The sequence below is a fragment of the Anabrus simplex genome, chromosome 7 (genome assembly GCF_040414725.1).
Source record: "Anabrus simplex isolate iqAnaSimp1 chromosome 7, ASM4041472v1, whole genome shotgun sequence".
Lineage (NCBI taxonomy): Eukaryota > Metazoa > Arthropoda > Insecta > Orthoptera > Tettigoniidae > Anabrus > Anabrus simplex.
In genome coordinates this window covers 110,190,862-110,204,842 of record NC_090271.1, presented here as the reverse complement: position 1 = coordinate 110,204,842, position 13,981 = coordinate 110,190,862, and the positions used below count along the sequence as shown (strand labels likewise).

General features: G+C 40.0%; 1 protein-coding gene across 1 annotated transcript in view; it reads right to left on the bottom strand.

The window, feature by feature from the left end:
• The window catches only part of LOC136877719 (uncharacterized), a 110,714-nt gene that overhangs the window by 67,685 nt on the left and 29,048 nt on the right, over positions 1-13,981 (bottom strand). The window contains exons 7-9 of the mRNA XM_068228717.1: positions 12,281-12,450; positions 9,079-9,294; positions 2,409-2,507 (exon numbers count right to left, since the gene is read on the bottom strand). Coding sequence (XP_068084818.1) covers positions 2,409-2,507; positions 9,079-9,294; positions 12,281-12,450 — 485 coding nt within the window. The remainder of the gene's footprint in view (positions 1-2,408; positions 2,508-9,078; positions 9,295-12,280; positions 12,451-13,981) is intronic.

The window sequence follows — 13,981 nt, the reverse complement described above, 5'->3', positions numbered from 1 at the left end:
TCTGTTATTTTGAAGTAGAGTATTTATATCAACAGGATGATGCAAAAGTCATGCATGGGTTGAAGTACAGCACAACTCCTGCCTTTACAATGACAACCGGGCGAGTTAGCCGTGCGGTTAGGAGCGTGCAGCTGTGAGCTTGCATCCGGGAGATAGTGGGTTCGAACCCCACTGTCGGCAGCCCTGAAGATGGTTTCCCGTTGTTTCCCATTTTCACACCAGGAAAATGCTGGGGCTGTACCTTAATTAAGGCCACGGCCGCTTCCTTCGCACTCCTAGGCTTTTACTATCCCATCGTTGCCATAAGACCTATCTGTGTCGGTGCGACGTAAAGCCAATTGTAAAGGAAAAAAAATTTACAATGACATTCATCTTTCCTTGTACAGGACATTCAGGAAAATAACCATGGAGAAGTTGAGCGCTGATCACCGGATGAAACTTATTGAATTTTACTTTGCAAATCAACAGTACATTATTTTAACTTACCCCCAGTGACAGTCTCAGATTGTTTTCTTTGGGAATTTTTCAAAGACCAGATCTATGTTAACAATCCAGTAACTGTTAATGCGTTCGAGAACAATAGATCATCATGTGTATTCAGTTTTATGACTGGTTTGAGTCTTACAACTGGTTTGTCCTAACTAAGAATCTTCTCCAAGTGAGCCTATCTTGAGCTGTTATTTTAGCTTGTTCATAGTTCTTCAGGTATTGAGCCCATATTGAAGTGCTCATTGAATTGATCAGTCATTAGAGCCTCCGTAGCTCAGGCGGCAGCGCGCCGGCATCTCACCGCTGGGTTCCGTGTTTCAAGTCCCGGTCACTCCATGTGAGATTTGTGTTGGACAAAGCGGAGGTGGGACAGGCTTTTCTCCAGGTACTCCAGTTTTCCCTGTCATATTTCATTCCAGCAACACTCTTCAATATGATTTCATTTCATCTGTCATTCACTACTCATTGCCCCAGAGGAGTGTAACAGGCTTCGGCAGCCGGCACAATTCCTATCCTTGCCACTAGATGGGGGCTTCATTCATTCCATTCCTGACCTGGTCGAATAACTGGAAACAGGCTGTGGATTTTCATTTATTCAAATGTACAGAGAATATTTTATTTTTATTACCTACTAGTAACTTGCAGGGAGCATCTACATTCAGCAGTACATGTCGCAATTTCTACAGGAAGTTGGAGCCCAGGTCTCTTTGCTCGTCAGCTAAGTTTAGAAGGAGGAATTTCGACATGACGTACACAAAGCAGAACAAGGAAACAATAGAACTCCAATGGCCAGACCAACGGAAAAATTTCGGAGGCCCAGCGAGAGGCTAGAAGAGCTGGAAATATACGTTTGAAGTAAGCGTCGGGTACACGATGTGTTGAACCAATGAAATGATAGTGCCACAGTTATTTTGGCTAGTCATTAGTCTATGTAAGGGATGGCCCCAATGGAGCATACAACAGCATACGAGAGGAGGAGTTAATAAAAGCGATTAGTACGTGGGCTAGCTACCCTATTATTCGGCGAGATTCCATGCAGGTAACATCGTGAGAAGATGTTTTATTTACATGAGTGATCATGTGGGGACTTGTAGCTTTTGTTGAAAGACGCTCAGACAGCATTTAAGTATTCAGGATTTTAAACTTTGAGACAATGGCATTTATCTTTCAGTTTCCAGAGGAAAAGATCAGCTTCAGATAATCATGTTAAATGCATAGTAGCCTGCCTGCGTAGACAGATTTTTTCGAGGACATAAACAATATTTCCAGTCCAGCATTTAAATGGGAAATATTTGACCTAGTTACGGGATTAGATAAGAGAAGTTGTTCCACGACTGAATGGGAACTGGTTTCACGGTCAGTGGAAATTACCCCGGCTGCAGTATTCTAGTAACGGGTGGGTTAATTTTGACCCGGTTTCCTACACCGTGAACGAGGGGATGCTTTAGACGACATCCACTTCCAGAAGCAGAAGCAGTGGCGGAGAATACGAGATAACAGTTCTACAGCAGGATGGAGACCCAAGGACTGATCCAAGTCTTTTCTGAAGGCATCATCTTCTATATGGCAGGTTAAAACGATGGCTGTATCAATGGCTGGCGGCAAAAAGTCAACTTACTTGTTGAGGAAGTGAATGGTGATCATTTGAAAGACATTTTTTTTTTTAAGTAGTGTGAACACATTTCTATAGTATGTATCATGTGATTTTTGTGACAGAAAGACTGACATTTCTTTCCAAACGTACATTTATAAATGATTCAAACACACACATGATTTCCACGCCACCCTGTAAATTCAATGTAAATTGATCTGAAAAGCCATGTTCATTGTGCTGATGCCTATTATATTATAAGGAGTGAATTCTTTGGAAATAAGATGTTTTATTACATGATTCAGTTTGAAATGTATTTAAGACTTACCGTGTTGGTTTGTTCCGCAGACAGTAATCCATCCCATGTTCAAAGGCGAGAGCCAGATACTCTAGACTACAGGAACTCCATTCTGTTGGACTCATGGAGCTGGAATGCAAAATACAGGAACAATTTATAACAAATACATACATTACATTTTCATTATAGACTGGAATGAATATCAGTATCAGCATTCATTCTACAAGACTCTGTGATTTAATGTGACTGCTGTGACCAATGGACTGGGCAAGTTGGCCGTACAGTTTGGAGCACGCAGCTGTGAGCTTGCATCCAGGAGATAGTGGGTTCGAGCTCCACTGTCAGCAGTCCTGAAGATGGTTTTCCGGAGTTTCCCCATTTTTACACCAGGCAAATGCTGGGACTGTACCTTAATTAAGGTCATGGCCAATTCCTTCCCACTCCTAGGCCTTTCCTATCTCATCGTCACCATAAGACCTATCTGTGTCGGTGCAATGTAAAACAAATTGTAAAAACTGTTATATTAATACATGGATGATAGGCTATGTGATTTATTGATTCATTCATTCATTCATTTATTTATTATTCCTTTGTAGGTGGCAAAGATAGAGCTCACTGGGCCTCTCTTACACTTAGTTCGTTAGCAATGCATGCATGATAGTCTACGTAAATTAATGTTTTTTAAACATCACTTCATTCTTCTCTGATTTCGGCCAATTTGGTGATCGCCAAATGTCTTGCCACATAGGAAGTGGTCTACCACAACAGAAAGGGTTTCAAACTGTATTTGATGAGATCACATCATACCCTTCAGACAAAAAATGGGCTAACGCAGCAATGAGCCATTACTGTTTCGACATACAGGAATATTTCTAGAATTGAATTATTAGATGTTCTTCCCTGCAAATTGTTTCCGCTTCCACATGCTGTAAAGATGAATGCTTGCAGGACAATAAAATATTTCACAAACTGCTTGCCAACAGTTTATCTGATGTTCCAAAAAGAACTGGTGTTATTAATTTATCTCAAGTAACATAAACGTTATATGACATTTTATTCAAGCCCACATCTTACTCTACATATGCTGCTCTTGACTGTCTGCAGCACAAGAACCAAGAATGAGCCATCCGGTTGTCAATGTATTAAGGAATCATAAATTAACTTGGCAACTTCGGCCTACGATGAACTGACGTTACTAAACTTCAAAATTTTCTTTTGTCATGTCAGTTTAACCAAATTATACTTCAATTTATATAAACCATTTGTTTATATTTTTATTCCAAATTGTGGGAAGAATACATGCTAACACACTGCCGCTATGGAGCTAAGCTCTGCATTACGGAGGTGAGTGGGTTTGAAGACCACTGTTGGCTGTCATGAGAATGGTTTTCTGAGGTTTCTCACTTTCACTTCCAGGCAAATGCCAGGACAGTTCCTATTCATAGGCCACAACAAATTCCTTCCTCCTCCTTACCCAATTTCATTCACTCCCATTCATTTCATCTTCATTACCGTACCTCCTTAACTGAGGTTGGCAATAGGAAGGGCATCCAGCCATAAAAGCATGCCGTATATAATTTCACCTCACCTCATCCCTGAACCTGTATCAGAAAACTGGACTTAGGGGTAGACACGCAAGTTGGAAGAATCCCCTCTGAAACACGACTCTCAGGAAAACAAAATATGTCAATTATCGAGTCATTAATTAATTTTTTACCAATTTAAAAGAAGATCTGAGATTACTGAAATACAGTCATAGGAAGCTGTATTTCACATTTTTTAAGAAATTCATCAACTCATTTCTGAGACACTTAATTCCATTGAAAACGATGCTTGTATGTCTTCTTGCCAGGTTTTATATACATGTGAAACATAACTTAATTTCATTTTGAGGTTTCTCACGAACAACAATAATGGTATTGACATTTAAGTGCTTTAGGCCTTTTCAGTCATGAAATTATCAGCGTTTTGCCCCAGTGTAGCAATGGGCTCATCAGATGGATTACTACACGGTGCACCGTCACTGCATTGTCCTACATAGGAGTAGTGTCTGAACGGCGCACTAGCTGCCATTGTCTTGGAAAGGTGTAGCAATCCAACTGATAGGCCCATTGCTACACTGGGGTGACTTACTTGACTTATTTCCTGTATCTCCGAAGTGAAGCATAGGGCATCAATGAACTTCCACCACCGGACTCTGTTCTGCGCCATCCAGGTCTTCCCTCCTTTCTCCATCCCTTCCTCTATTACACTCCTCCTCCATGTGTTCCTTGGTCTGCCTCTTCTCCTGCTACCTTGTGGGTTCCATTCCAGGGCTTTGCTGTCTTTATCTCACCACAATGTATGTCCAATCCACTTCCATTTCCTACGACACATCTCAGTAACAATGGCTGTTTGATGGGTTCTTCTCCACAGCCCTTCATTGGAGATTACTTGTAGCCACCATATCCTCAGGATATTCCTCAAACTTCTGTTCACAAATGTTTGGAGTCTGCTAATCAGTTGTTTGTTAGTCTTCCAAGTTTCACACCCACAGAGCAGTAGTGACTTGACATTTGTGTTGAAGATACGTAGTTTGGTATAGGTGTTAAGTTCCCTACACTGGGGTGAAACGCTGGTAATTTCATGACTGAAAAGGCCTAAAGAGCTTAAATATTTTTTAACGTTTGCAATCAATGAAATTAAATTATGGTTTCCTTCTGGGAACTTCATTTTTGATAATAATGTTATTGGTTTTTATGTCCCACTAACTACTTTTACGGTTTTTGGAGTTTCCCCATAAACATAATGTCAAGATATCTTAGAGGTGAAGCTTCCATGGTGTGAAGAATTATTTAGTTTAATTTCCGGGTTGAACCATGTTGTAGTTGTCTGTACATCATGTACAGTTTGCCGACGTTTCAAATACATTGCAGTATTCTTTGTCAAGGCGACTGAAATACCCCTACTCGATCCGAGGTAATCAGTCTCCCAGGCAGCAATTTACACTACTAGAGTGGCCCTGACCTTGGCCTTTTACATCCTAGCTTTTCTGGCTGACGTAAGCACTGGCTGTCTCGTGAGGTGTCACAGCCAGGTAGTGGGGGCTTGCCCGCGCTGTTATGTAATGCGGTTTCAGCCCGCGTGTTTATGTTGTGGTCTGTATGTCTTAAACTATGAATGACAGGCATCCAAAAATTACTGATTTTATATCCTTCTTCTAAATTTATACTGTTCGGATGTTTCTTGATTTCGATAGCCTCGCAGATTTTCCTTTCCAGATTCCAGGAGATAGCTGCTAGGATCTTGGTCTTGTCAAATTATATTCCGTGCCTTGTTTCGTAGGAATGCTTGGCTACCGCTGAAATATCTGTGTTTTGGTTCTTGGTGTGGCGGATATGTTCTGTTAGGCGGGTGGAGATCAGACGTTTCACCTCCACCTGCAACTTGCCAGCACTTTGTCTCTCAATGACTGGACCACGTTAGACAGCATTAGCAACACACAATCCCAGCGTACACTGGAGCTAGCCACAGCCAAACAAAACAAAAAATTCAACCGCCTCCTACAAAAACTGAAACTGAAACCATCTGTTCCACTGCAGAAGAATGTAATAGTTAATCTCACAGACAAGCCACTCAGTGAACCTACCACCTCAGTCTTGAAAAAAGGACTCAACTACGCAATAGCTCTGAATAGTATACCGGTGGAAGAAATAATTAGCAAAGTTGAAATTGCAATCCGACACCTTCCTACCAAATCTGCAGAGGAGATCAGACAGGATATATCATGTCTACTGAGAACCGCAAAGTCGCCGCCATCCAATTTGACCAAAGAAGAAATTCATGCCCTAAAAACACTACATCAAGATATGGAAACAATTATCCTACCCGCAGATAAAGGCAACGCTACGGTGATAATGACACGCACTGACTACACTCGGAAAATAGAACAATTACTCACCGATTCTACACACAGAAAAATAAGAAACCCTACCAACCGCATTAAAAACAAACTCCACAAACTAGTAAAAAATTCCAGTATCCCAGCCAAAATACAGAAGAAGCTGATATCCTCTGACCTGATACCTCCTAAATTGTATGGCCTTCCTAAAATCCATAAAGAAGGCATACCTCTGCAACCTATCGTGAGCGCTCTAGGATCTCTGACGCACGATATCGCCCATTACCTAGCCGGACTACTTCAGCCACATACAGGACACACTGAAACCGACATGAAGGACTCCTGACATTTCATCCAGCTCCTTAAGGACCAATCATTTGAAAGTACGGACTTATTAGTAAGATTTGACTTCACGTCGCTTTTCACCAAGGTGCCGCTAACAGAAGTTTTTCCGCTATTAGACCAGAAACTTCCAGAAGACCTGTCAACACTAGCTAAACAATGCCTTAACGCAACGTATTTCTATTTCAACGGGGAGTTCTATGAACAGACAGAAGGGGCCGCGATGGGGTCGCCACTCTCTCCAATAATAGCAAATATGTACACGGAACACTTCGAACAGAAAGCCTTAGCCACATCTACCCTGCAACCGAAATGTTTTCTCTGTTTTGTGGACGACACATTCACAATCTGGCCTCACGGGAGCAATAACCTTCAGCTATTTCTCGACCATCTCAACTCTATTCATGTAAATATTCAGTTCACCATGGAAATCGAAGTAGACGGAAAACTACCGTTCCTGGATGTCCTAGTAAAACACAACTCCAATGGGACTCTGAGTCACGCAGTATACAGGAAACCCACACAGACAGGTACCTACACGCCTCGTCTCATCATCACCCATCACAAAAGCAGGCTGTCCTAACATCACTGGTGAACAGGGCCATAAGCGATATCAGACGCAGAGCACCTCGAGGAAGAGAAAGAACACCTCACGAGAACCCTCAGGAAAAATGGCTACTTGCTCAATAACATCCGACGAGTCTTTAAAAAATCAGAAGAGAACAAAGAAAAGGCCACCGTAGGAGAAAACAACGGGAAAGAAGAACTGCCCCGCCCAAAAACCAGTGATACTGCTATACATTAAAAATACTACAGACAGGATCGGCAAGTTACTGGACAAATACGACATAAAAACCATCTATAAACCTCACCGGAAGCCAGCCCATTCTCTACCACCAGTAAAAGACACAACAGAATTACAGGCTCCTGGAGTATATCACATTGTATGTAGCTGCGGAGCTTGTTATGTAGGTGAAACAAAACGTCTGATCCCCCCCTGCCTAAAAGAACATATCCGTCACACCAAGAACCAAAACACAGATATTTCAGTGGTAGCCAAGCATTCCTACGAAACAAGGCATGGAATATCATTTGACAACACCAAGATCCTAGCAGCTATCCCCTGGAATCTGGAAAGGAAAATCTGCGAGGCTATCGAAATCAAGACACATCCGAACAATATAAATTTAGAAGAAGGATATAAAATCAGTAATTCTTGGATGCCTATCATTCATAGTTTAATACATACAGACCACAACATAAACACGCAGGCCAAAACCCCATTACATAACAGTGCGGGCAAGCTGCCACTACCTGGCTGTGACACATACCTTCCAGAATGCTAATGAGACAGCCAGAGCTTACGTCAACCAGAAAGGCTAGGATATAAAAAGCCAAGTTCAGGGCCACTCTACTAGTGTACTAGTGTAGTGCTGACTGAGAGACTGATTACCTTGGATCGAATAGGGGTATTTCAGTCGCCTTGACAAAGAATACTGTAATGCATTCGAAATGTCGGTAAACTGTACATGATGTACAGACAACTACAACACGGTTCAACCCGGAAATTAAACTAAATAATAATGTCAAGATTATACAAACTGTTTTTGTATATTTATGTCCAACAAAAAGCCTCTGTGGCTCAGGAGGCAGTGCATCGGCTTTTCACCGCTGGGTTCCGTGGTTCAAATCCCGGTCACTCCATGTGACATTTGAGCTGAACAAAGCGGAGGCGGGGCAGGTTTTTCTCCAGGTGCTCCGGTTTTCCCTGTCATCTTTCATTCCAGCAACACTCGCCAGTATCATTTCATTTCATCTGTTAGTCATTAATCATTGCCCCAGAGGGGTGCGACAGGCTTTGGCAGCAGCACAATTCCTATCCTTGCCACAAGATGGGGGCTTCATTCATTCATTCTATTCCTGACCCAGTTAATGACTGGAAAACAGGTTGTAGGTTTTCATATGTCCAACAAAACCAAGGTATAAACGTAAACATGATATTATGATATGGCACAATCACTCATGACACAATCCATCTCAGAATTGAATGGTATGATTTTTTAAAAAGTTTGAGATACTCAATCCTATGATTATTTTTAATAATCCTGTAAGAGATCCTTCTTTTAAATAGGTACACTTTGATGCATAATTGAAAGGTTAACACTTCTTGTGCTTAGTTTCTTCATCTTTGAAAGTTACCGATTTTGTACCAATTTTTAAAAAATCTTGTACAGGATTATTGAAATAGTCATAGGAAAGTACATCTCAATATTTTTTTTAAGAAATCTGATGACTTATTTCTAATATACGCTGGGTAAATATGATAATGATGATGATCTTGGACAACTCAGATCTATGTTAAGATGTAACTACTTAGACATATTATACAAAGGATAAGAAAAGAAACAGATGATTCATATATTTCGATTTCTATTGACGATACTATCTATCATGTTCTTACTGAACAGCAATACTCACCTAGAAGATGGGGCCATAATGCATCTTTCCTTGGGACACTTGCATTCAGGAGTGTCATGCTCCATACCAAAATTGTGTCCCATCTCATGAGCCACTGTAGTAGCAACAAGACCCACAACTTGGCTGTGGTCCATACTGACTCCACCAGAGAACTCGTAGGTGCAAATAGGACCTTTGAGTGCCTTTCCAACCACTCCACCTTGAAACTGCATTCGTCTGAAAATGTGAACCATGTTTTACCATTAATTACAGTTCTCATGAAAAGAAAGATCATATTTGCAATCATTTTAACAGAATGTGAAAACTACTTCACTTACACAATCACATGAGAATATCAACAATATTCATGAATTTAGATTCAAATTTTATTTAATATCTAACTTCTGAAAGCAAATATATATGTTGAGAAGCATCCTGAGATAAAGTTTGAAAACAGAGCTACTCCTCTATTTTCGAAAGCTGGGACATAACAGCCAAGCACAGAGGACTGGAACTAGAGGGAGTGACCATATAGTCAGCAAATATATACAGCCTGCAGACTATAACTTATTTAAAATGTATTTATTATACTGTATAAATGAAATACAGAACAGGATCACAAATAAAAATTAAATATCTTTTAGTTTGTAGATAAATAAATTTATGACTCCTCCTCCTCCTCCTGGGAGCTCCTTCATCCACTTCCTGAACCTCCCTGGACACAAGAGATGCGATTCACTTCTAGAGTACTCCTTAACTCTTTATCAACGGGCGAGTTGGCCGTGCGCGTAGGGAGATAGTAGGTTCGAATCCCACTATCGGCAGCCCTGAAAATGGTTTTCCGTGGTTTCCCATTTTCACACCAGGCAAATGCTGGGGCTATACCTTAATTAAGGCCACGGCCACTTCCTTCCAACTCCTAGGCCTTTCCTATCCCATCGTCGCCATAAGACCTATCTGTGTCGGTGTGACGTAAAGCCCCTAGCAAAAAAAAAAAAAAAAAAAAAAACTTTATCCTTATCGACTCTGATGCTACCTATAAGCTATTGTTATGGTGGACTCACCACACCCAAAGGCATTTTATACCTAACTGCCAGTTTCAATGAGGCCATCCCTAATCTGGAGAACAGACAATTCCTGTGGGTGGGGGTGATAGAATAACATTCACGGTATCCCCTGCCTGTTGTAAGAGGCGACTAAAAGTGGCTCCAGGGGCTCTGAACTTTGTAGCGTGGGTTGGCGACCACGGGGCTCTTAGCTAAGTCCTGTCATTGCTTCCACTTGTGCCAGGCTCCTCACTTCCACCTATCCTATTCGACCTTCCTTGTTCAACTCTTGTTCTTTTCTGACCCCGATGCTATCAGGTTTCTGGGGGCTAGGGAGTCTTTCATTTTCATGCCCTTCATGGCCCTTGTCTATCTTTGGCTGGTACCTTCATTTTATGTAGTGTTGGATACCTTCAATTTTTCTCTCTGATTGTGTTATATAGAGAATGGTTGCCTAGTTGTACTTCCTCTTAAAACAGTAATCACCACCACTGCCATCACCACCAGAACAGACACTGGCTGCTGGATTTCATTGGCATTTCCTGCACTTGGCGATCAGAACATAACTAAAGGGGCTCCTCCACCCAAAGCTGTTGTCGCTTTACAGGCTTGGTGATTGCCACATTAGTTACCGTATAAATCAAAGACAGGCACAGGTTAAGACATAAAATATTTCCAACTTCTATGAAATTATTTAAAAAGAGATTAGGTAAATAACTACTGGGAATCTGCCACCTGGGCAAGTGCCCTAAATGCAGATAAGTGGTGACTGACTGAATGAATGACTGACTGACATATAACTTTAGGAAGTCTATATGTGATAGGGACCAAACCTAATTTAAATTATAAATTAATGAGATTAAAGAGAGCTGTGCTCATAGTGTTCTTACATTTCATAAAATGTCTAACTACTCAGTCCATCTTTTACATTGTTACTCTTAGGTTTCAATTCTTCAATTATACTTGTAATTCCAAATGGTGTAACAGGCCATAGAAAAGAGTTTTCAGAATTCTTGGTTGGCTCTTTCATTTTAGGGGTATCAGTTACATTAGGAATGTTTGCTGTCAGTTGTGAGGCTATTCCAGTAAAATACCTGTTCAAAACTGAAGCTATGTTCTCTGGAGTCAAAACTTCCCTCATTTATGATTAGTTCCCTACTATCAGAATGGTTTGTGCTTAACAACTGTTAATGATTTCATAAACATTTTCCCAAAACTCCTCCGAGTTTGCAATTGTATTAATGACTCTTTTTTGTGATTATAGCTGAAATCCTGTCTACATTTTGCTATGGTAACTAAATTTTGGACTATAATGTACTCATCTTTCAAGGCTGAATTATTAGGGTTCTTTTTAAAAAAGGAGTAATTACCTGTCACACTTTCAAATCAATTTCAAAAGAGAATCATTCATCTAAATCAGTTACTGTATATCTTTTACTTAACTTCATGTGGGTGGCCTTGCTGGTTGCAGTTCCTATTCCCTGATCTGTGTAGTCCAATAACTTTACAAAAGCTGTTTTAGTGTTGTTTGTATTGAAGTATGATTAATGGGGTAAAAGTTATTATCAAACTATTTGTGATTTATTACCTTGTTCTCCACTCTAATACTTGAGTAGCAGTCCCTGATTATCCAATTCTGTAAATTCACAATCAAACAACTGTGGTCGCTGATGCTTGACATTATATTGTTAACACTGTGCATTTATCATAATCCTAGCTCTAATATTTACAGTTACAGATTTACAATGCACACACTGCAACAGCCTCCAGAATAGCACCAGGTATCAGATACATTTGGACACACACACACACACACAAGGATGCGGGAGCGATGTCTGAGCCCCTAAAACTAATGATTATTAACACTTCCCTACTTAATTTTGTTACTGATGTACTGTCTGTGTCTTCTGCTGCTACCCATCTCTACCACTAGATGACATTACTGCTACAATTGTACAAAAGCTAATCTGTCAACAGGTAATTACAATATATAACTTTTTTTAATAGTATTTTGTTTTTGTAGTTCATTTTTGAACTTCCCTTCCTTGTACAATTATCAGTTTTACACTAACGAGTAATGCACAGAATTTTTGATGTACTTTAATACAGCTCATTCCCTTGTGTAATGTTTAATGGCTAAATAAAATAATTATATGATATACAAAGCAGATACTCACGTGAGCAACTGGGCATTGTCATTTGGATGCTCCTTGACCAGATCTTGTCTGCGGTACTGGAGAAAGTTGGTGAGTGTGGTATCACCATTGGTGGAGATATGTATTTCATCTCTCTCAGACCATACGACTACACCAACCAAGGCAATAAAAATGTTGAGAGGTACATAAAGCTGAAAAGAAATTCTTATGTATTATAATGGTGAACAGCAAGAAAGATACAGTAACAATAAAACCTCCCCTGTCTAGAAAGAATAATAAATAATTGGGAGTCCGTGGAAGAAAGAAATACTTCAAGGGAAGAAGATATGAAATACAAGGTTTCTTAAATCTTAAGTAATGATTTTTTAACTAAAATGTAGAATTCCCCATCTGCCCATAAAAACCTGCTTAATGCAACAGTTTCAAGATCTACTATTAAATCGCTTAAATATTATTTTAATGCACAGTGTAACAATCAATAAAATACTGATAAACTGCAAATTATATTGTCTGAAATCATTCATATATTAAATGTATTCAATGTAAGTGAGGGCGATATTGGTTTAATGGATGTACAGCAAATCCTAAAGTTGTCGGCAGTGACAGGAAAGGGCTAAGTAAGTTTAACAAGAGAAAAAATTAAGTACTTTTTTATGATAGAGATTTTTAAACACTGTGCCAACTCTGAAGGGAATTTGGCACTGATGGAGTAAGAAAAAATTAGGACTGGGAAGAAAGTGACTATGGCCTTTATTAAGGAACAGTTCCAACATCTGCCTGGTGTGAAAATCATCAACCAGAAAAAAACCATCTTCAGAGCTGCTAACAGTGAGGACCAAACCCACTACCTCTCAAATGTAAGTTGACAGCTACACAGCCCAAATTGCATGACCAACTTGCTTGGTAAAAGGAATAACTTATAGCCATTTTAGAGTTTGTAAACTGTTGTGAGACGGACAGCAGACAGTGGTATAATGGTAAACAGGCTGAAAAATCAGGTTGTAAGTTTCATCAGGATGAGAAGTCCTCTCAGTTTTAATTACTGTGTTGATGGGGATTACTTTAAGTAACAAGGTGTAAATATAAGGAATTATCTTCATTGGGGTAAGGTTGTAAAGAACGGTTATAGATCTCTTCACATGGTTATTAGGGTATTTAGGGGTTCCAGTGAAGATGTAAAGGAGAGGATGTAATAAGTCTCTGGTAAGGCCCCAATTAGAGTAGAGTTCCAATGTATGGGACTCACATTAGGATTACTTGTTATGAGAACTGGAACAGACCCCAAGGAAAGCAGCACAATTTGTTCTTGGTGATTTCTGACAAAAGAGTAATGTTACAAAATTGTTGCAAACTTTGGGCTGGGAAGACTTGGGAGTAAGGAGACAAGCAGCTCGACTAAGCAGTATGTCTGAGCAGTAAGTGGTGAGATGGCTTGGAATGACATGAGTAGATGAATAAGCTTGAGTGGAGCTTTTAAAAGTAGCACAAAGATAACATTAGAATTCAAGAGAGAAAATTGGGGGTAAGTATTCATGTAGAGGATGAGGAATAAGGGATTGGAATACAGTAAATTACAAAGAGAAATGTTTGATCAATTTGATAAACTTCCAAATTCTTTGAAATCATTTAAGAAAAGTCTAGGTAAACAATTGACAGGGAATCTGCCACCTGGGTAACAGCCCTAAATGCAGATCATTGATGAGTGATTGATTTTAAATCATA